Source organism: Harpia harpyja, chromosome 16 (assembly GCF_026419915.1).
Source record: "Harpia harpyja isolate bHarHar1 chromosome 16, bHarHar1 primary haplotype, whole genome shotgun sequence".
Taxonomy (NCBI): Eukaryota; Metazoa; Chordata; class Aves; order Accipitriformes; family Accipitridae; genus Harpia; species Harpia harpyja.
Window position 1 is genome coordinate 3,660,898 of NC_068955.1, and position 24,029 is coordinate 3,684,926.

Here is a 24,029-nt window from a genome sequence, read left to right on the forward strand (position 1 = left end):
CAGTAGGTCCTACTATTTTCACAGCTGATTCTGGCAGAAGAGCTGGAATGGCAAGAGCAGTCTTACTGCGTTGCTTCTGCTTTCCAAAACTTAATAGCACAGAAAGATTACCAGTTTGGCTAAACACAACATCCTTGATTGCCAGCAGAACAACACAGAATATCCAAAAGTTTTTTTTCACTAGAGAACCACTGGCTTTTCAAATGCTTGGCACTTTCACTGCATAGAACTAAGGCTCTTAAACTATTCCTACGAGCAGAAATGTCATTACCTCCAAAACATTTTAGTGGTATCATCCTTTTACAAATGAGGAAAACATACAAATTAAATAATAACATCTGTAGCTTGAGAAGAGCTGAGAGCAGCTCAAGAATCCTCAGTTCTAATTCTCTTCTGTGAACATTAGATCACTGCTATGAATTCAAATGGTATATTCATGTAGTTATATGTATATAAACTTAGCTGTTGCATACAAACCATCTCTGAACCAGGTAATGTCTCGTTGGTGTTCAAGTAAATCAGAAGAGAAGTAACAGGAGAGGGTGAAAGGCTCCTTTTCTCTTGAAAATAAGGGTTTCAGTGGAAAAGCAAAATCTGCCTCTCTGGCCATAAGGGATCCTATGAAATAAGAGTAAAAGTCAGCATGATAAAAAGAATTCCCAGAGCCTTCCTCCTTGTAGTATTTTTATTATCATATATTTAGAGTGGTTCTTAAGCCTTGCACTTTTCACGTGCAGTCAAACTAATATGAAAAGCTATAGCTCACAAAAAAAGAATCAAATCGCTTCAGGCTATAAAAATAAAATAAATAATAATAACAATTATCGACTCACTTCTGTATATTTCTGAATCAAATCCCGACTCCATTCCATAATATTCTATAAGGCAAGAAGAAAATACATTTAGCAAATCTCATGCCAGTGTTTATCTTCCCCTCAAAAACATACAATGATACTCAGCAAACTATGTCTTTCCCTCAAACCAGCTCTTAATGTGAACCTTCAAAGTGTCACCATGTGGTAAAACATTAATTCATTTGGCAGCTGATGACCTTCACAAACAACTGAGGATGTGTCTGCATAGGAAATTGTTCTTATGACTATACTAGTATAAGTAGTTAGATAAGTAGTTAGATTGGATATTAGGAGAAATTTCTTCACCAAAAGGGTTGTCAAGCATTGGAACAGGCTGCCCAGGGAAGTGGTTGAGTCACCATCCCTGGAGATACTTAAAAGACACATAGATGTGGCACTTAGGGACATGATTTAGTGGTGGACTTAGCAGTGCTGGGTTAACAGTTGGACTTGATGGTCTTAAAGGTCTTTTTCAACCTAAACGATTCTATGATTCTGTGATTCTCAGTAATACTGCCTTAAATGCTCATGTGCACACAGTTACTTTTAGCTAAGGAGGGTTTTTTTTCAGTTTGGCTTCTGTCTTTTTAAGCTGCACTAGGAAAGTTATGCTGAATAAAAGCATGCATACAGGGAGCTACAACTTTTGTCATATAAGTGTACCGATATGGTACTGTCCAAATTAGAAGCGTGGCAATCTAGGATCACCCATAACTGAAATGCGTCAATTATGTCCCTGTTTGGAGATAGAGCATGACAGCTACTCATTGCCACATACAGCATGGAAAAGGAAAGAAAAAAGTGTTGGTGTCATAAACATTACCGAAAGTGGAATTTGGCCAAACCTCTGGGTTTAAACAGCATTCCCAGGGGATAATGTGGCATTATCGAAGACTACCAGTGACTGGGACTTCAAGCTTTAACCAAAAGAAAGGATATCTGTCCTGAGACGCTGAGGTAATTCCTGGAGCTGAGGGAAGCGTGTCCCCTACCAAATCACTTGTTTCAACAGCTGTGGGTCCTTTGGAGGCATCATACGTGAATACTGGCCCGCTTCACCTGATCTAGCCTGTGAGAACTGCTGGCATCACAGCACAAAATGAAATTATTTGGAGCTGAAATCTAAGAACTGATGCACTTAACACAGGATGAAATTGAGATACTTTCCTTTCATATTTTTATAAGTCGCAAGAAATGTACATAAAATAATGCCTATTTTTATAATGAATTAAGCTTGGCAGTAACTGAGCTCACTCATAAGCAAAAGATGAGGACTGAGTGTTAACAGCTGTAGAGGAAAGAAATAGAAAGCACAAGAGGTAAAGCACAGCCTCATCCCAGGTCCTGTGAGACCCATAGTGATGTCTTTAGGGAAAGTCAACTTCTGCTGTAGGAACCACAGATCCCGGAGACCCTCCCCTTGCATCAAGGGCATTCCAGACAGCATGGGGCCAGGAGAAGAGATGCCATCGGCCTGCCTGGGGGATGAGGAATGTTTCCAGTGGAGGCAGGATTAAGGCCTTGGTGTAGTCTCTATTTTCAGAATGTTAAATGCAAATAGCAAAAGGAAGAATCATGTTACTGGGATGGCATTAGACAGGGTCAAGGGAGAAGGAACAGTGTGGGCCTCTCACCCGCAATCACAAGGGACAATGTTTGCAAGCTGTTTGAAATGCTGATTAGACCTGATGAAGGACAGTTTAATCAGGCACTTAGAGGTGAAGAGAGCAGTCTCATCCAAGGCTTTCTGTGATAGACCACAGCCCTTATTCTATCATCATGCCTGCTCTGATCCTAAAGTTTCTGGCGGGAATTGGGAGGAGTATGTGATTATTGCCATGGATTTTTTTTTCAGACAGCTGCTTCTGCTTTATGGCAAAGGCCCAGTTCCTGAGTTCTGGACATACTATAAGAACCTTTATAGAAGAGAAGCATTGCACAGCTGGTAACTTTTTCTGTATTTCTGCATTAGGGTGAGGGGAATTTAGGAATCTGGGAAGGTTGGCAAATGAATGTTTTCTGGGCTATTTTACATGTCGCTTTAGAATTGGTAAATGTGTGCTGCATATTTCCAGATATGCTGAATTTTGACACTGTTTAATTAAAGGATCTGAAAGATATCATAAACAATACACTTCTATTACAATTCTGGATTCACATTCTTCTGTATGCATATGTATCCCCAAACGGTATTCAGATGTGATCGGAATATGGCATGCAAAGAATAAGTATGATAATAACATAACCCACGACAGAGCCAAGACTATATTAAAACACTAACAAGAAATATACTATCTAACCAAAGAAGACCTCTTCTGTCTGAAAAATAGTTCAAACTGGCTTTGCAGTTCAATCAGTTGAAGAAACCCATCTCTTCATGACCAGTAAGATGTCCAAAGCAAACCTGTTCCCTTCCTATTCATCTGTTACTGTTTGAATAACACCCTGGACTCTGTCAGTCCCACTGAAGCGTTTAGTTGTCTACAGTTCTGTAGGTCTATTCTGTTCAGGCTTTTTATGATAAAATTGTTATTTTATATATATATGTGTATGTGTATAGATATATATGAAATGTGAACAGCTAAACTATGATCCTATGAGACTGCACTGCATATTTCTTAAAGCTCAATATAATTTCCCTTTTTAAGTACTGGTAGTTTACTTCCTTCACCATATGTCTGGACTTGGCTTGTGCAGAATGTGTATCTATGGAGTCTACACCAGTTATTTTAAGAACAGGACAGACTAAAGAAAAAATCTTGTATTTGCTCTTGATAGTTACTGATTTGAGAGAGAAATATGGTATTCTATGCAATATCGCACTGAGAGATCCCTTTGAAAGCCACAGTACTTGTTAACCAATTTCTTGCTTATCTTTAGAAATGCAGCAGACTCCTTCTAAGCCTGTTATGTATTTAACTGTATGGCTGTTTCGTATCAGTCCAGAAGAAATAAGTACCTAAATTTAGTACAATTTTAGCACAGTGGAAAGACAGCTGTGTCCGTATGGAATCTGAAAGATTTTGCCTGAGTCCAGAAGTGACTGAGAAAGAGAAGCCATTATATCAGCTATATACATATTGGTTGGTGGTAGCTAAGGATCATTTTAGCCAGTTGTGCTTTCTCCTCACTAATAACTGAGAGAAATTCTCTCCTATTAAGAGAGTGCTCACTTCTTTCTCTGTTTTTCCAGAGTGCTTGTATGTTCCTATGATATAATGTATAGCATTGAAAATATTTTGAAGAATATAAAGAATTTGAAAATTAAAACCAAAGGAACATTTTCTACTTACTCCTGACAAGCACTGTAGCAAATGAGTAAGCCTCGCCGTATTGATTCTTAACTTCAACACTGTATTCAGCAGAATCTTCCATGGAGCATCTGGAAAAAAAAACATTTCCCCTCCTTTTTAGCTTTCAGTTTTTCTTCATACTTCACAAGACAAATTCAAAGGGGTTCCCCTTTAATCCCAGAAGTTAGAAGTAGATACTTGCTTTTCATCAAGAACCTACTTTTCCTTTCAATTACAAGGATTTCTTATACTTAATGGTCAATTTTTTCTCTTGGTACCCAGAAGCAAAACATTTCAAGTAATGAACAAGCAAAAGCCCGGTGGAACACTTGGTTGCACTGAAGCTATGCATGTATCTTTATCACATGTATAATTCACAGAGTTGAACTAATGTCATTCTGATTACATTGATTTGGTATGTCTGCTTGTAAAGCGCTGTTAATATGCATGGCTTTACCCTGAATGAGAAAAGGCCATGGCTAGAAAGAGCAGCAAAGATAAATAAGGCTCTCAATTTTTTTTAAGATTTTTTTAAACCTCATGAACTGCTGTTGAGATTGCTTCCTAATGGCAAAGGTTTAGCTCAGACACTACACGCTAAAGTCAAGCAGGGTCAGATTCCAGAAGAATTATCTTTTTTTGTTTAGCATACACAACTGGGAGTTTCAGGAGAGCAGGTCTTACTCAACTGAAAAAACAACTCAGACAAGTGCACATACATTACCTGCTGATGTGCAGGGTCAGCATCCCAAACTTGTTTTTTATTTTGTATTTTCCTGCTGGGGCTAAGCGAGGATCAATACGGACTCCATTTTTATACCTAGTTGAACACAAAGGAAACATGCTGCTTAGGAAAGGATGAAGAAATTGACTGGTAAAATTAACACTTTATTTTAAAATTAACCATGTCAAACACAACAGAGGCACAACAGAAAAGAGGAGTAGACACAATTCACTCTTTTACAGGTCTCCCACATCAATCCAAAACAGCCTTGCAGCTAACCTAGATCCCCTCCCGTAGTCCTATGTGTGCTCCTTCCCTAGGGCTGCTTGCAGACTGCCTACAGGCAGCTTAGTGTTGGCTTGTTGCTTCCTCCTCAGTTTACGCTCCCTGCTTTGCAGCTTGTGTGAGGGAGTTTGAGCAGATGTCTCTTGCTTCTTTGTGTTCACTGGGAGTCTGTGGGAGGTTCATATTCTCTTTGCTCTTTGAATAATTCAAAGAGGTTGTTCTGGAAGGACACAGGACATCAGGAGCTCTGACAGTAGCAGAGTTAACTGCCTACAAAGTCATTAGTAATCCAAATGTTTGCATACTTCAAACCTTCCATGGGAGGAATGGTCAATCCCTTTAACAAACTGATCAAAGTACACACTGCAAATTGTTTTCTGAGGTGATCTTTCATTTATTTCTGTCCCTCTGTCATTAATGGTAAATGCTGCAGTCAGGCCCAGTATGTAACATTTCCTCTCCTGTCGTTTGGTAAATACGCAAAGCTGAGTAAATGAAAGAGTTGGTTTGTATTTTACAAATTGTAGAAGTGAAAGCAGTTTAATGCTAAAACTTGCATGGTATCCAGGGTAGCCAAGCCTTGATGGTGTGTATGTGTGTGGTGATTTAGTGCTGGCAATAGATTCTGGTTTCCAAGACTTAAATCCCAAGTTTGCCTGCAGGACGGAGGACAGCACCAAGGGAAGCAGGGAAATCTACATGAATATCAGTCCTATCACAGAAGGAGCCCTGTAGGACTGTCCACTGCCTCCACGGCCCACTGAATACTTAATGTCTTTACTGGTCCTAACAGTGGAACCTGAGAATTGAAAGTGTTTTCTGTAATTTCTGAAGCTCTCCCTTCCTTCTTTCTAGCAGTACACAGATGTTACTCCTCTGGTTGCTTCCTGAAACGCACACAGACTGTTAGTCACCTGGGCAGCATGAGTCATTGCTGTCAACAGACATACCAAGTAACCTGCGGCGGTGGGGAAGCCAGGACTGTACATGCCAGCTTCACTTCCATCTTTTCCCAGACTGCATGTACTCTGAGGGGGATCCAGAACATAGGTGGTCGCCCAGAACGCAGCTCAATATATTCCTTCTCTGCACGTGCCTTTTCTACAGCCTACAGACAAGGATAGTCTAAATAAAGGCAATAGAAAGGGATTATGTTCTAATTACACAAATTCTTTTACAAAAGGGACATGTGTGATAATGCTTCAGTGGCAGGAGTACAAGGCATTGTCCTTATTTCTAATGGTTTTGAGGTTGTCCTAACGCCTGATTAGGTTTAGTATCCTCTCCAGAATGCTAGTTAGTCTTGGCAATTTTAATCCTGTTGGCACTTCTGCAACCAATAGAGATGTCTGATCTGACCTTCCTCCGAAGGGCCCTGCGGTCAGCTCTGACACGCAGCAGTCTGCAGATCCGAATAACCTCCTCTTCCAACTTTTCCATGTCATTCCCAAACAGAATTCTCTTTTGCCCCCTCTGTTCTAGCTCTAGGATGGCAGCTTCTCGTCTTATCTTGTAATCCCTGGAACACAGGATGATAAAAGCCAACAGAAGTTAGGATAATGCTTTTTATTTTGTTTTGGTCTTTTTTGTTGTTGTTTTATAGCACACATTTTTGGTTAAATCATAGTAAGTGTTAAGGACAGAAACATCAGCTTGCATGCAGTAAGTATGGGTGTGAATGTCAGGCAGTTTTGCCTTATAGGAACCAGCAGTACTACCATGAGAGATAATACTTTAATGGCACAAGAAGGGGACCCACTATCTGACCACTTTTAATTCCTGGCAGGGAACTGGGAGAAGGATTAAAGGAAGGAGGGATGTTGCTAACTACTTAGGTTGTTCAGCTACCACAGAAGGATGGACAGCAGGATTGCCAAGATTTTCTAGGAAAGAGGGGAAATTCCATCTGTTACCATTAATTTATTAATCTGACTCCATTTTCCATTTATTCCTATGAAATCTGGTTTCTCTTAAGCCCTTGCTTGTGAGCAGGGCAATATTACTCATTATCACATGTACCAAGGCGATACAGTTTTGTTTCCTGCATTTTAGCTGAGGGCTGGTGTTTTTCTTTTTAAAGGAAGAACCTCTTGATTGAACTTGCTCTTTTTGCTTCCGACAAAATGAGTTCGAAACTGTGACCCCTCTATACAGAGGTGATGTTGCATACAATGGTTGTATTTGAGTTATAATGATTTCTGACTTACTGTGGTATTTCGGAGGTCAAGGCAAGGGCAGATGCTATCGATAAGTCTGAAAGGCTGAAAGTCTCTTCTTCCTCACTTCCAGAGGCAGACGCACATAAAAGAATCCAGATAAGGTTCCATAGTTTCATAAACTCAAAATTCAACAAATCTGTGAATGTTCAGTGCCGAGTGTAGAAAGTCCTGTCTGGACCTGATTTACTCGGCCTATCCCTAACTCTGTGGCTTACCTGGTTTTGAACTTTTTCTTTCTAGTTGTGGAGGTCATTTGCAAGCTCTGTTGCCTCTCCTCCTTTTGCTCCTCCTCTCTGTGGTGGAAGAAGGTTCGGGTTCCCATGCTGGGAAGTCAAAAATGAACTTTCTTGCTGGAATAGAATAAAACATAAAGTGGCTTTTAAATAAGACTCCTTAACAGAATCTCTTTAAGTTACCATTAAGTCCTTGTTTTGCTTTGACGTTCAAGGGCTGTGAATGAAAATTCATATAATACTATCTTCTGGCATTCAAACTATGAAAGGGGTTTGTTTTGTGATGCTCCTGTGAAAAATTGAATGAGATGAAGAAATTGGTAAGTCTTTAAAGGCAGCTGAAGGTGTAACAGAACAGTAAGTAGGCAGCATTTTGTAGGTAGATTTGTTTTCCTAGGACTGATCTTTGCTTTCCTAGGACTGATCTTACACTCTAAATCTGGTGGATATTCTTCCAGGGAGTTCCATTAGATCAGACCCCCAATATAGCATGCAGACAAATGAGGAGCATCATGAGAAGGGAGATCAGAGGGACATGGAAGATTAGGGACAAAATATGGTTTGGAACATCAGATGGTGAGATACAGAGGAAAAGTTTAGAAAATAAGCAGATTTTTAGTCTGGAAACTATATTGCAGGGGTAGCTATGATGCCAAATAGCCTGTGACCTGCCACTGAGGTTGTGATCGCACCATGCTCAGCCCCTGCCTTGATGTGCCAGGGGTTAGATAAGGCAATGCTGCTGAACCAACACACAGGCTGCTGTGCAGAAATCACTTGGTGTCTGTGGTAGTTGGAGAATTCAAGTGGATTTTCTGGAACTAACCAGTTCCAGTTGCTGTTACCGAATCAGAGCACTTCTTCAGCCTGTATTCCCATCTGCGTATCTAGGCTGCTGACGAGAACAGTTATAGTTCAATACTTTAAGAGGATAATGCTTTATCCAGTCCTTTGAGTGCATCCTGAGAAATCAGTTGTTTCTTCTTCGGTCTTGGAAAAAGGTTGATAAATCATGGAGAAAACATAGTATCCTTCAAAATGTTAGCCTTAAAGGAGTTGTTCAGTAAACAGCATGATTTTGCCCAGACTGATCAGAGAAGCCTTCCCAGAGAGATCCCTCTCCTAGAGGTGAAACATGGGGAACAAACATCAGCACTCTTGGCTCCCATCCATCTCCTGCATTAGCTGCTAAACAACTAGGCTGTCGCTGCAGCCTCTTCTCTGGGAATAAGAGTGTTGCTTTTAGGCACTGACTAATGAGTGGTCATTAAACAAAAATAAATTTTTAAAGTGTATCCCTCCTTATATCATTCTGTCCTGCAGTTGGTTCAGAAATGTACAGCACAATCCTTAAACTGTTCGGATTTTCAAGTTCTAAGAGCTTAGGTTACTTTATAAAAGCAGCTTTGGAAGCGTAGCAGTTGCTGAATAATATTTGTTCAAACATGCTTGTAAGTCTTTCCCTAGCTCATGTTCCATTATCGAAACTTTCCCTTGACAAATTTTGTACCTGGATTTTAGTTTTACTGCTTTCTAATCCTAAAACGATAAAAAATACAAACCCCTCAGCTTTTACTAGTAGTACAATTTTCTGTTAATGTAAACACATTTCTTAAAAAACAGTCCATGAAAAAGCACAGTTGTATGGAAAAGCAGAGCTGTTGTGGTAAATGCAAAATATCCCAAAATGCAAATGAAAATACAGAATTATCATGATAATACTCCCTCAGTAGACGTTAACTTTGGAAGAAACAAAGAAATGTTGGCAAGTATAAGAAAGAGAAAATAAAAGAGGCTTTTATGGAAAAAATATCTTTGTAGTTTCATAGAGTACTACTCTCTTCTGGACTATTTCAGCTGCAGAATGACTACTGGGCATCAGATCTTTGTTTCCATTTTCATGAATAATTACCGATCCAGGTTAATTTTTGCTATATAATGTTTTTTATTTTTCCCTGGAAAATTTTCAGTGCTTTATAATCTAGTGTTTATTGTAAAGATATAGAGTTCTGATCTGCTAAACCTATACTTTTCAATCCAATTATATATTTTTTTCTAAACAGACCAGTAAACCAGAATAGATTCTTGTGAGAAAACATGAAGTAAACCAGTATTTTCATAACAACAACACTGGAAAAACAGTAATGACACTTTAGAGCAGATACAATCATGAACCACAGTCTATCTCTGAAGTGCAATTCAAATAAAGTGATCATACAAAGTAGCTGATGCTGCTATGAAGATCTTATAAAATCTTGCTATAAACAGTAGTTTATTTACAGATAAACCAAACTCACCCTGTGAAGACTACAGTGAGAGCGCCTGTCCTCATGAAAGAGAAGGGACAAAGGAGCGTTTCCTTCTCCCTGTTGATGGCAACTAAGAATGACTCTCCCCAAAAGAATGTTCCCCATGTTTGAGTGCCCATCCTGGAGTCTTAAATATAGCATCCTACCATGCCATCGCAATGACAATGGGGAGACCCATGCAGGGGTTACGCAGTTGGAGCTGTTTACTGCAATGGCAACTAATCACTAACCCTTTTTCAGATCGGGCAAATTATTGCCTTTGCCAAATTATATAAGGAAAGACAGGTGCCTCCGAAATTCAAGCATCAGAGTATTGGATTATACTCTGCTGATTTAGGATAGAAGCTCACAAAACTTCTAAAATGACTTATGAATATTTTCATCTCCTCCAGGAATTTCCCCTGGGTTAACATTGCCATTGCTGCATAATAGTGTGAAATCATTTACTTTGACATCTCTTTAGTGAATGCCAACTCCAGCCAAATTATGTCAGTGTATAATTAGATCAGGAGCTAGCAGCAGCTCTTATGTTTTGTTTGGCTGCAACCATTATACTTTCTTATTACAGGCAAACGAAGGCTTGCTGCCACAATAGCAGGTAAGCTTATATATCCAGCCGCCCATGGTGGTATCTAAGAGTCTGGGTAGGGTAAAAGAAGAGAGACTACTCTTTTTCCATTTATTTGAGATAGGCTTGCAATTTCAGCATTTGGGATAAACCCTTCCCAGCAATGTGAGCAGCAGGTGATATTTTTTGTGGTGTCAGAAGGAGAAATGAAGGTTTGAAAGTAGCAAAGCTCTGAGGCTGCAATACCAGTTTGTGAGCCAGATGTTTTCCAGCTACATTTTTTTAGTTGAGGAGTCAGCACATCAGTAGTGGGCTTTTCATAGCCACTAGAATTCTGTGAAGAGGATACATAAGAACATAAAATTGCCGTACTGGATGAAGCTGAAGGTCTGTTCAGCCCAGTGTCCTGACTCTTGAAAGTGGCCCATAGCTTTTCCTGAGCTGGATACAATGCTTTATTGTTGCTAATAGTCCTATCCCTGTTAAATTGCTTAATTTCTTTTTGAACACTTTCTCATTCTGGCCTCCACAAGGCCTTGTGGAAATTAATTCCACCATCAAATTTTGCACAGTTTGAGTCACCCTGCCCGTATCAGTAGGATCCATTTCCAAGAACCTGTGTTTGCTTCACCATCCAAATAAAACAAAGATGAAACCCAGAAGGATCAGCATTAGAACTACATGGACTTCTGCATGTGAACTTTATTTAGTGGCTCTGTTTCAGACATTCCTAAGAAAGCAATAAACAGGTACTACTGGGCAGGCATGACAGAATATGTTTTGGTATAAGCTGAGCTGCCAAAGTGAAGGAACACTTTTCGTTCGTTGGTTTTGAACAGTTGCGTGACCACTTGAGTGCTTTCCTGAATTTTGTATTATGAGAAGTAATGAGTAATTATTGTCTGTTCTGCTTAATATTAATATTTCATTCATCTTTGTCATATCAGCCCCCTGTTGTAAGTTTTAAGAAGAGTCTTATTCTCTCCTCATATGGATGCTGACCACTTTTGTCACCTTTTTCTTACAAAAATATCTTAAAATCATGTCTCACGGCTCTCATTATCTCAGTCTGAGAAGAAAGAAGATACACATGGACATTTTAAGTCCTCTGAACCAGCAAGTGTAAGGCCACTGCTTAGCACTGTGATCCAGCTGCTGCAGTTCTGCTACATCATACCTCCCCATCACTAACAGCAATAACGTTAGGCCAATGTGATGCCAGAGCTAAGATATAAAGTGTATTTTATCAGAGCCCCTAATACTTTCAGAGCTGCCCCTCAACTCTGCTTTATTCTGTCTCCAGGATTTGGAGCTTTTAATTTGTTCCTTGAGTAATATTTTTTCTCGAAGGACTTGTTAAAAAATCATCAGTGATTTTTTATAGTCTTCAAGCAGGGCACCTTTCAATGCCAAAACAAATAACGAACAAATACCAAGGGAGAACGTGAGCCTCAGTCTGCAGCAATATGTTCATCCCTGTGCAAGCGTCCCTGGTGAGCTGTGAGTAGGGCTGCTGGTGTGGGGAGTGGCTAAGTGACAGCTCCCAGATTTAGCTGAGAAGACAAAGAGTAATACTTCGCTATAGGGTTACAGCTGCCACCTGCTATGCTGATATCTTTGTGACAACTGGAACTGCAATGCTCACCTGTCATCGTCGTGACATCTGCCTGGGAATAAGCACGGTCTTTGTGGCAAGGCACTTCTAGTTTTTATTATCTAGAGCTATCAAAATTGTTATCTGGAAAAGTCAAGATAAATGAGGAACAGTCTGATGTTACGTACAGATGGCTTGCATGGGAAGACCTTTGAAACAATGTTGAAATCCTGCTGTTTATCTGAAAATGTCCTTACACAGAATGAGAACGAGATAATTAGATCCTACTGTATCTGTTTGCTGTGATGCATTTTGAAACAAACAAGGCTATCAATTTGATTATGAAAAGCAATGAAGTGGAAGGCAATAAGGTCAGCACATGTTGATGGGGGATGGATCAGCTCTTTACTTGCACAGCTACAATAAAGCTCAATAGCGTCAACGTCTCTCTCCAAGCTTTTCCAAAGAGAAATAGTTTTAGAAGGGATGATCTTCCTGTTAAATTTAAGAGGTGACTCAAGAGACAAGAATTGATCTCCTCCTGCTTAGTAGTATATCAGGGTCTAAAAGATAAATATTGACGTAGCTGTGATCAGAGCAGGAAGTTGAGAATATTGCTGTCAGTCACCTCCGTAAGACATGGCTTACAGAGTCTCTCTCTTGACTGTGTTCCCTGTTCATTACATTTGCTGCTGTTAGAGGTAGAACAGACAAGGATAGGATAGGGCAATAGCTGGGTTGTAAGCCTTTGAGATCATTCCTGCCATATGCAGCCTTTGAGTGTAGTCAGAGGCAATGTAGCTTTTAAGGTATTTAAGGTGCCTGAAGAAAAGATTGACATGCCAGCTGTAGGCCACTTTGCATCTTTAGGCACCTACATACATTCTAAAAATCTGGTCCTACGCTTTCTGCGCCTTGGTTCCCATCTCTCCTCCTGGGGAACCAAGATGATACATTTATTAAGGGCTGGACATGATCAGACCCTGTGGCAGGGGGGCTGCAGAGGGACTTGAAAAGGCTTTTTAAAATAGGAGATGTTGTATTTCTTAGCAGCATCTTCATATGGTTTCCTGAGGCCTGCACTGTGCTGCCCATACTGACCCTGTGCTGAGGGTTATGTTTCACAACATGAGCCAAAATGTTGACATTGTGGCATTTGATTATTCCCTGAGTAGCATCACTGGGAGTGTTGTTGACACAAGATATGCAGCCCACAGGCTACTCTGAATAAGGTAATTGGCATCACTGGCTTGAAATGCAGCCTCTCCGGGGGGGAGTTAGTGGGGCAGAATGTTACGCCTGGGGTCTCTCACTCCTTGGAAACGACACAGCTGGGCTGCTGCGACTCCTATAACTGCAGCATTTCTGCGTGTATTGTTTTTGATGGTATAGTTTGAACACAGTACATGAAACAGCTCAAACGACATTCCACAAAACCTTTGATACTGAATTGTATGAAGTAAGCTAGCACAATGGAAATGTCCTTCGGGGTTGCTGCCCAGACCATGCACATATTAATACCTTTCATACCCTGTGCCATGACACCTCTTCACCACATCTGGCATTTTGACCTTTTGGCCTCATTGATGCTGGAGTTAGGAGCTGAACCTTTGCCTGTAAAGTTTCTAAGACTATTCCTTTAATCCTGGGTTGAATCATCAAACCTCTTTACATCATAAGGCTACGGTTTATTTGCAAAATCACACCAAAGCAAGTGGAATTTAGCCTTTAGCCTCAGCTTCCCTGGACTGAGAAAACACCAAAGTGCGCTCATGGTGAGAACAGCTGAGTTTTGCTTCTGGTCAGCCTTTGTCTGGCAGTGCTATTCAAGTGAGTACTTCCCTATACCGTTCAAAGCCTTGGTTATTCCTATAAATGGTTTCAGTTCTCCTCTGAAACTGACATCATCAGACACTCACACTATTTCACCACACCAGTGGAAATCAACAGGCTAAACTATGCTTTCCTCTTAATGAAAAATAATTGCCTCCTCTGTCCCCTGAATAAATACCATTTAGCTGGCTTTTGGTAAAGGTGCAGTGCTAAAGGAATTTGGCTCTCACTTTACATTGGTTTTGGTTCATTCCAGCCCTGGAGGTGGGTGTGCTGGTAACAGAAGCAGAGGAGGGCTCTGCAATCCTAGACTCCTCTCTATTCCTCATTGACAGCGTCAGTGAAAGTTGGAAGGAAGCAGCTCAACACCTCTGTAGTCTCCGTCGTAGATTACTGAGTGCATGAATTGAGAATAGTGTATATTGAGATTGAGGGTTGAACTGAGATTAGTGTAAATCCTCACATTCCTGCCTACGTGGAATGTGATCTTAGCTGCTTCGTCCCTGGGGATTTCAAGGGGAGAAGAGAATGTGTGACTATTTCAGAGAAAGAAATGAGCAGCAGCTGAGAAATATGTCAGAACTGGGCCAAGACTGCATTAATCTGTTGCAGAGATGAAAAAGGCTTTATCTTTCTATAAGCATTAAAGGGCACAGCAGGATAGGGGACATGTAGTTTCACAGAACTGCTGCATCAGGAGCTATCACCACAGTTTCAGTGACTGCTTTAAAGGCAAAGTCCATTTCATGGAAGTAGCCTATTGTTTTGCACGAATCATATATCCAAGGGTAGAACACCAATATATATTTAATTCTTTTACTGTACCATGATACTTTTAAGTCTTTCAGGTTTGCATACATCTGCTACTGAATTTCTTCAAAGGGTGGATGTACCTTGGACCTGGATCTTTGGTGTTGGTAAAGAGCAAATACAGTTTCTGTTGTGAATTTTGCTAAATTTGAAGTAAACTGAATCTACAATTTGAACTTGAGTCTTAACTCAGCTTTTGAAGTAGTCCAATTCATAATAAACTTGAAGAATATGCAAGAAATAAAGGCCTATTATTTAAGTGCAAAGATACCGTATTGCAGTGTAGCAAAAAGTAATTATATCAGTAAAGGTACCTATCCCCACAATAGAACAATAGTGGAAACAGTCTGACAGCTCTGTGCCATGTTAATACATCCAAGATTAGCTATGTTTATTTGCATTGCACTGTTTGCAGGGTAGGCTACTATTTCATGCAAGCAAACATAATCTGGATTTTAGTATCATTAAATCATCCTAATAAAATTCTGTGTTTTCATCCTCATCCCACAGTACTTTTAAGTCCAAATCTTTGAACAGCATAGTGAGAGGAGTGCCATTGTCCTGGTCTAAGATAGTGTCTTGGGACACAGCATTATTCAGTTTTGTGCAGCTTAGCTCCCTTCTCGCTGTTAACATCTCTGTTTCTTGAGTCTCTGGGAACTGCAATTTATTTGCAGAACGTGAGAATGAATCTGGCAACATCCACCGCTCTGTGTTGTTCTCTCCAGGGAAGTTGTTACCAGTACCAACTGAGAAAAGGAGGGTTGCTGATAGAGAGGACAGCGATTCATCCTCTGGAACACAGTCTGTGTCAACTTTCACTGGAGACACTAACAGTGGCAGTTCTGCTGTCTGTTGTCTATAGCATCCTTTTTGTTCCAGCAAAGGCAGTGACAGCTGGGATACACGCACTTTAGTTTCCATCCTGTCAGTCTGCAACAGCAGTTGCTGTGTTTGCCCAGGGCTCTCCTGTAAGAGAACTGACTCTCTTGTGTCACTGCTGTTCCACAATGCCAAGTTTGGCCTCTGTTCTTTGTAATTAGAATGGCCGCAGCTCTTGCCCAGCATCTGGGTTATGAGCTTTTCACCAACAAAACTGTCTGGAGAAACTTCCTTTAGCATTTGGTTTGGCTGCAAATTCTTCTTGTCAACATGGTCTGTGCCTTCAACACACACCCCGTAGATCAGGGGCAGAATTTTGCTGGACGTGGCAGTAGGAATGCTTTGCTTAGCTATGTCAGGACTGTAACCAGTAGGAGCTGCGCTTGCGAAGCAGGGTGGCTGAGTGGGCAGCTGGAATGTCGGTACATCTGCCTGTTGCTGATAGGCAGTTTCTGGTGGACAGAAAGACCATGGTTGCTCCAGTGCTCTGTCCAAATGTTGGCTGTTCTGTGGTAATTGCACTTCAGGGATGAGAAGTGAAGGTTTGGATAAATTAATGGGCTTTATAATATGCTCCACTGTCAGTGTAAGAGGCTGGAACGATGAAATCCCTCTGATGTCCTGTTGAAGTAGATAGTCAAACATGAGTTACTAACAAGAAGCTGTGGCTTGGAAGGTTTGCTTTAGATTCTTTAAAATTTTCTTTGGAGAAATATCAGTAAAAGCCAGTAATAACCACCAGGGATATGCCCTGTTGACAAAAGAACTCTGTTTTTTTTCCTGGGGAGTGACCCTTCAGAGGAATACAGACATCTCTCATTATGCATCAGGGCAACTGTGCAATCCTAAAATATGAGGAAGAAAAAATCCTGCTTTAATTTTTGCAGAATTTGGCTTAAGTCCTGGAGCATGGAAATAGATTGCCCTTAAACTCATTTAGCATGCAGAAGCAATGCTTGCTATGGGAGATGAAGGATAGGTAAGAAGGCCCAGGGTTTCAAGAGGACCTAGTGATGTAGGATGCCTCAGATTTTAGCTGCCTAATCTGATACCTCCTTTAAAGGGGCCCAGACTGGGGGAAGTTCGGAGCACCCGTCTTTTAACTACCAGTAGTCTGCAGTGATTGCCTAAACAATGCTCTTGTTTACTCATTCATCCTCCTCAATTAGCAATACTATTTAAGTGCATGTGCACAGTCCTGAGCATTTTAAAGGTTTGCTGCAGTGGCTTAAGAACACTTACCAAAGACATAGGCTGTGCACTGTGTTGCGTGACATATTTGTAGATCACATAAGTAATTGTAGCAAACACCAGTCCGGCACAGAATGCAAGTGCCACGAAACAGTAGAGAAGCCATGTGCTGTCTGGTTAGTAGGGAAGAGAACAAGTGGAAAATGTAGCTTCAGAGAGTTGGATTAGAAAAACTGCATGAGATTAGCTAAATGATGTTATAGGTCTAGTCCCATAGGACTAGATTTTTAAATTAGGAAAGTCAGTGTTGCTTCAATGTCTTTAGCAAGGCTATGTTATTTTATACCAGCTGAAAATTGGTCTCTTTTGTGTATATCCAATATCCTAGCTGGACTTTTAAATTAGCAGAGGTAACAGCCTCACCTGCTAGTGTTTTAACCCAAAATACTTGAGATTTGCTGCTTCTCTGGAGGAGATTTATATATACTGTTCCGTTATATTCAGTGTCTGGGTCCAAGTTGGAAACTTCAAATTCTTTGTTGTGCTCATTCTTTGTCCACTATTTAAAATAAAGGCAAATTCTGTATTTTAGAAAGATAAAATGCATACATTTTCTTCAAATCAGATTGCAAAATTCAGCATAAAATTTTATTTACCAATAAGGTGTTATAGGACTATAATAGTTCTGTATATATGGAATTCTAAGTATATAATTTGCTTTCTACTGTTACTGTATTTAATTTTTGCATTTCAGTTCCTTAAGATTTGAACTAATTAAGTTGTTCTCTTTTTAGTCACCAGTGGTTTTACTTTTTGCTACTTATACAGTACCCTTGGAAACTCCAGTTTCTTTTCCAGCATTTTAGAGGAATGCGTAAAGTTCCTCATGTCTACTGAGAGTCAAAGGGTCTGAGACTTTCACTTGTACATCAGAAATCTCATCCATCATATATAAGCTCCGAGGTCCTTCTCCACCGTATGCGGAATGTGATTCACAAAAGTCAGTGGGCTAGTGGCCTGAGGTTGTGCTTTACCTTTTGGCGTGTCCGTTGGTTGAATATTGTTAAGTGATAATCAACAGCACCGAATTTGCTATAAATGTCCTCTACGGTTAGCTGGCGGTCATCCTCACCTCTCAGTGGAGTATAGGGAGGCTGTATAAGAAACTTTATGGACCGTACATAAGGAATATACTCCACTTCTGGTGCTCCAATAATAGCTAGAAAAGATAGAACAGGCAGTGTCAGCTGTTAAGATTAAAGCTGATACATTTTCGGATCATCTTATATACATCTCATACACACAACCCAGAGTCACTGTAAATTATTTCTTCTGTTTATATACAAAAAGGTATTTGAGCTGTATTTCACTGACCATAGGAAAAATCAGGCAACTGGAGATACTGTCTTCCTTTGGGGTCCTGCCACCTTTAGCCAGTGTTTGTCCCTAGAAATTCTTGCCCCAAGCTTTTCCTTAGAACCATGTTCTCACTGCTTCCATGTTGCTTCCCTGTCCTGCAAAGGGACATCCTCCTTCATGCATGTGTGATGAATGTGAAATCCCACCACAGGACACTGCTATCTAAATTCCTATTCCCATCTTACATCAGATTTTGTGTTCAGAGTAGGTCAGCTCTTTTGTATCTACATTTATCTTCAGTGAAAGGCATGTGCTACACTGAACATTTAAACAGAGGTTTAACCCAATCTGTAACACCGTATTTAAAAGCAGCATTCAGTATTCCTCCAAGGCCATGTAGCTTGAAAACATCAAACTGAAAAGAATGGCTCTGGGGGATGGGATCACCTCACTGTGGGTGCTAATGCCTATGCTGCAATGAAAAGTGAATGTTTAATGGTCAAAGCAACCTATGGCTCTTTCATAGCTTATTTTGTGCAGAGATCTGAAGGCTCTTGATAATCATTGACTGCTAATGCCACCTCAAATTATTCTTGACAAATATACAGTGGGAAAATTTTAGTCATAGAGTCAATAAGGCTCCTAAAAGGCTGTGTTGTATGTCTGCAGTAGAGCTCACTTAGGGGTTGGGAACATTAAGCATCCATTGGTCTGGCTGCTTATCCTGATTTTCAGGAGTTCACATTTCATAGCTTATGTGACTGTATTACTGGCTGTCCTCAGGTTGCCCACCATGTCTCTTACTAGTTTCCTTCTGCCTCTCGTCAGCCTTAATAGCAGTTCTTCTTTCAAGGACATCTGGCTTTTCCTTTTCTCCTCTAATCCCACTTTGGTGTCGGACCTCAGGGAAGGCCCTGCCCAGTTGTTCATTTGCCTCTTTGCCCAATAACAAGCCTTCTTCAGGCCTTCACTCCCTTCCTATCAAGCACAGTCTTGCAATACTGAAATTAGAGGAAATGCTGTCCTAAACATCAGCAAGATATGGAATGAATCCCTATCAGCCAATATTTAATAGATTTCAGCAGTGGTACGTACTCTCTTTTCTGGGTTCAAATCTTTCTGAGGGCACCCACTTGGAGGAGCAGTAGTTCTGGCCAGTGGCTCTCACCCGGGCGTAGTAAAGCTCCGTGAAGTTTTCTGTTTCACGAGTGAGATTGCAGAAAGGCTGCGTGATACTCTGGCACTCACTCTTGTTAAGCCAGAATTTTTCTCCATACCTTAGGACAAAAAAAGCTTTTAGTCTGTTTGGTAGAACAGATGCAATACAACCCTTCCCAGAATGATCCAAACGGGCCGTTTTGCCAACTCTTAGTAGATTTTAAATTCGTTATTGCAATTAGCAAGTGGTGGGGAAAGGAATGGCAGAGAAACTTCCCCTGGACTACAGCCCTTAATCCATTCCCATTGACGGTTTCTGCATGGATATCGCCTTGAGGAAGTGCAGTTTATTTCAAGGTACACACAGGAGTGTCCTGCGAGTCAGTGACTCCGGGGTTCTTTGCCCAGCTCTGACACTGAATGGTTGCATGCAAGTTTGCTGCAGAGTTTGCAGTCTTACCCAAAGGCAACAAAGCTATTGTGTAGCACTGGTCTGATTTCTCTTAGCTCTAGTGACTGAACCAGAGGAAGACAATTGCTATTACCTGTATTTACAGGTGAGGAAACTACAGAATAGAGAGAAGGAATTTGCTGAAGGCTAAGAGTAGCTCAGCAATGGAGTAAAGCTGGCAACCCAAAATGTAAAAGTATTTGCTTAACTGAGCACCATCTACCACTTTAAATAACGCTGTCCTTTATTGAGTTCTTGTCTAAGCAGAACCATTTCTGTAACAGTAAAACAAGCAGCAGAAACAGCAAAATCTACTTTTCTTTCTTGGCTCTTCTCTCACTGAGAACACTGGCCCTAAGAACAACAGAACTCCAAAAAGAAGCAAACTTCACATACTGTTTATATTGGACATCAAATAAAGTGCCAGGGGGAATATCTGCTTCAGTTTCCCATGTCAGGATGTTCTCAAAGTTTGTAGAAGAAAATGCTACATGTTTCAGACATGATGACCCCTCTGTAGTCACAATGCCTAGGGGAGTAAAGAAACTAGTATTAAAATGCATATTCTGCAATCTCAGCCCTCAGGTGAATATGGGTCCAATGTTGCTCAGCCTTTCAGTGAACAGAAATATCAGGCATGCCACTTCAGTTTGCTAGAGATGGGCTGCAAAGCAGAAGTTTGAACAGAACAGGAATTCAAACCGTGCAAGCATCACCGTATATGCCTTGCAGATTGTTCACTCATCCCAAAGAAATGTAAGTCAGGAATTTTTACAGAAAGGCCTCAAAAACTCGAGAGTCAGAAAGAGAATCCTTGAGTTCCTTATCAGGTTTCTTTTAAAGCAGTTAAATGGCTGGAAGACCAAGGCTAGATTCATGTCTATGAATGTCTCTGCTTCTGCCCATACTCAGGGAATTAATATGCTGAGATCAGTTTCACATCATTGAAGATGTAACTGCCATTAACCTTTCATACTCTATGTTTTATTGGATGGAGACTGCCTGTACAGAGAGACACACAAAGACCTGATGCCTGGACTCTGATCTGGGTGTGCCAGGGTGAAGGCAAACAACTCACTCAGCTCCCTGCTTTCTGAGCCCTGTGCCTCTTCCCCATAGAGCATGGATTCTGGCTTTGGTAAACGGAAATGTTACTTGCCCCTGACAAACATGCCCCTGGTCTGAGCTGCCTCTGTAGAGCAGAATACCACCATGATCCACCTGCAGCAAACTGGCTCTGAGCAAGCACTGCAGAAGAGTGTCATAGAGACCTTTGGCTTTCTCCTGTCATGAGAATACACAGTGCAAAATTTTCTCAAGGCTCATTCACAAGACCTTCTAACTTGCAGAGTAACCTTCAGAATTTATAAGCTCTGTAAATTCAAATTATAGACACATCCTCAAAGATAGATAATTTATATATCACTCAACTCTTGGTTTGTAGTATTGATAAACACCTTGAACATGCATGGGCTTCAGCCTGCACTTGCTGAAAATGAACAGTCCCATTATGGTGCTGGTAAATGGACACTCAAAATCAGTGAGTCCCCCCCCTGAAAAAATGGTATGATAAGCAAGTAAAAGTAGCACCATTTTACAGATGGGAAAACTGAGGACCAGAATGGGGGTGATTTGGACAAGATCACATTGAGCAGTTATGGTAGAGCAGGGACTAAACCACACCAGTTCCTGGATCCTCACTCCAAGCTTTACCTCCAGCTTCCTCCATGAAGGAGAACTGAGTGTCAGCAGTTTAAACTAGCCTGCTGTATAGGAGGAGAAATAGGCAGAAAGGCATAGATCCAGTTCTCAGTCTTGTGGTGTATGGCATTTGGGCAGGAAAGCAACACAGAAATGGATTGCATTCTAGCCCAGTATTGTTCTGACCTCATCTGCATTTCAGCACTTGCCTGTGCTCATGCAAAACTCAGCACAATCTTCCTGGCCAGGCAAAAATGCAGCAGTTGGTATACAGTGGGTGGGTTTCCCTGTCTGAGCAGCATGAAAACTAAGTCAGTAATACCCTGATCATATTGGAAGTAGGAAACCTCCGTCTTCCCACATTTATCCATACTAAAACACAGTTATGCAAAGCAGCTTAACACAAGCACAGTCAAGTGCGGGCAGGGAAAAACCAGGATATTTCACAGCGTGAAAGTCCCTCTGTTTTAGAATTTTCTGAAGGCACCTTCCCTACAGTATAAGATCACAGACACAAAAGCAGATGAATGATAAGGTTGCTTGCTGAAAAGCTGCCATTTGAAAACATAGCAAGTTTATCCTTGATTCACCCAGGAGTGAGTTTGCTACATCTGGACTAGGATTAAATGGCTTGTAGGGGTACATTATTTGTTTGTATTAAATCAGGGCTGTTCTTGTATTCATTTGTGTCTCCACTTAAGACACAGGGGGACTGATCCAAAGCCCCCTGAAGTCAGTGAATATCCTTTACTTCTGTAGGATTTGGGTTGTAACACATCAGTGGCAAACGCTTTGAAGTGAAGGAATCTTTTCTTCCTAGTAATCCTTAAAGCACTGAGCACACCAACCGTATTTTGAAAATATTAAACGGAGAGAGCAACACAGAAGAGAGCTTTTGAACAATCTCAGAAAACAGCTCATTCTCTAGGTCTTATTTCAGGAAACATGATTGAACTACCTCCCATACTACAGGATCAAACAGAAACAACCACGATCAGTGACAGGAGAGGAGAAGTCAGGACTTACCGACCACTGAAAATACAGCCAAGACAATCAGAAATTGCTTCATGAATAACTATGCAAGCTGGGCTGAGAGAGCAGGCAGTTGATCCTGTGTGCAGGTGAATCACCTTTTACAAGAGTTAAATTCTTGTTTGTGAGGCCAGGTTGGATTTGTTTCTCAGTAACAGACTGCAGAGCTACTATCCCGCATGCATTTGGATCTGAGATCACCAGCTAAAGATCTGTGCGCATGTGTAAGAGAGACTGTAAGAGTGACAACAGGAGCACCTCTCCCCTTCTGAGTATGCACACCTAAATGTACAAAGGTGCACAAGCCAGAGGCTTAGAAAATCTTCAGCTTTTGAAAGAGCGCCAAATACCATTTTGCTGATAAAGAGCTTCCTGCCTGAAAGCCCTCACTGAGGTTTCTCAGTTTTGGGCCTTGCTTTTCTGGTCGGGTAACTTTGACTTGTTAAAACTCTAGAAATTAAACTTAGTGCTGTGCGCCTAGTTGGTTTTATAACTGCTGTAAGCAAGACACGTATTTCCTTAAGAAATACCTTCAAATACATTCTTAAAATGAAAGTCAGCCAGATCACTGGTTTTTAAGCTTTTCTATTGTTCATACTGGCCTTGGATGAAAGCCAAATGACTACCATGTAGCCCTGGTGCATAGTGGGCAGAGCGTGAACTTCTAAATTTGTCATAACTCTGCACTAGCAGGTGGCTGCAGAGGTTCTCTCATTTGATGTAGAAAGGCGGTAGCCTTTCCATAGGAGGAGCACATGTTGTCCCGTGGCTTTTCTCAGAGGCCACTGTAGACCTACAGTTTATTTCTGTGGCTGCTTACAATTTAAGTCTCTGTTCTGAGTATCATGAATGCCATATGGTAAGAACTGGGAATTTGTATGAAATCTAAAAAAAAAAAAGAGATATAGTACCTTTTCCATAGTGTTCTTAGTTTTTTAGGGTGTTCTTAAGTTACATTTTCAGGCTTTTCTCAGGAGAGGGAGAGACATTTCCTTCTTTGGTCAAAAGTGAAAACTAATTGCCTGTCTCCAGGAGATGCAGATTTAGAACCACCAGATGTGTATAACATCTGAAGAACTGGTACAGCTGTATGCTGCTTATTTGACCCAAGATGTCGTAAGCAGAGAAAGCTTCACACATACAGCCTGCATTTGACGCTTAGAAAACTCCCTTAGCCACTAGCTATTCCCTTGACACAAACTGGGTAACCTCCGTGGCTTATTTCTCTGGCTCACTTTATCCCATGGTCATAACTGTTCACAAAATGAGGAGGTCCTGTTCTCAGTCCTCAGTTTTGCCTAGGACTAACTGGACCATTGCATAAAGCTGAGGTTCCACCAAAGCAAAACCAACTGGACTGTCTGTTTGAACACTGAGAACTGTTCAAATTGTGATTGCTTCAGCCCTAGGAAAGTTGTAATAGAAATGTCTGCCATAAACCACATAGGACAACTGTGCATTAGACAAATTCCTTATGAGCAGTGCTCTTATATTGTCTAAAGCCTATTTAAAGCTCCTAAATGCTAGATTTTT

At 40.9% G+C, this 24,029-nt stretch overlaps 2 protein-coding genes across 3 annotated transcripts in view; both read right to left on the minus strand.

Moving 5' to 3' along the window:
- The window catches only part of MYOM3 (myomesin 3), a 29,312-nt gene extending 19,314 nt beyond the window's left edge, over positions 1-9,998 (minus strand). For both annotated transcript variants that reach the window (XM_052811871.1, XM_052811872.1), the window contains exons 1-9: positions 9,906-9,998; positions 7,591-7,725; positions 7,364-7,438; positions 6,516-6,675; positions 6,107-6,264; positions 4,872-4,967; positions 4,148-4,236; positions 834-878; positions 478-618 (exon numbers count right to left, since the gene is read on the minus strand). In XM_052811871.1, the coding sequence (XP_052667831.1) occupies positions 478-618; positions 834-878; positions 4,148-4,236; positions 4,872-4,967; positions 6,107-6,264; positions 6,516-6,675; positions 7,364-7,438; positions 7,591-7,697 (871 nt within the window). In that variant the 5' untranslated portion in view covers positions 7,698-7,725; positions 9,906-9,998. The remainder of the gene's footprint in view (positions 1-477; positions 619-833; positions 879-4,147; positions 4,237-4,871; positions 4,968-6,106; positions 6,265-6,515; positions 6,676-7,363; positions 7,439-7,590; positions 7,726-9,905) is intronic.
- A 4,830-nt stretch (positions 9,999-14,828) lies between these two features.
- Positions 14,829-23,004, minus strand: IL22RA1 (interleukin 22 receptor subunit alpha 1). The gene is made up of 7 exons (XM_052811252.1): positions 22,491-23,004; positions 20,160-20,292; positions 19,250-19,431; positions 17,830-18,014; positions 17,219-17,354; positions 16,847-16,968; positions 14,829-16,225 (listed from the first exon to the last, which is right to left on the minus strand). Exons 1-7 carry the CDS (start codon positions 22,531-22,533, stop codon positions 15,197-15,199), a joined length of 1,830 nt encoding a protein of 609 aa, XP_052667212.1. The 5' UTR covers positions 22,534-23,004; the 3' UTR covers positions 14,829-15,196.
- Positions 23,005-24,029: the final 1,025 nt, after the last annotated feature.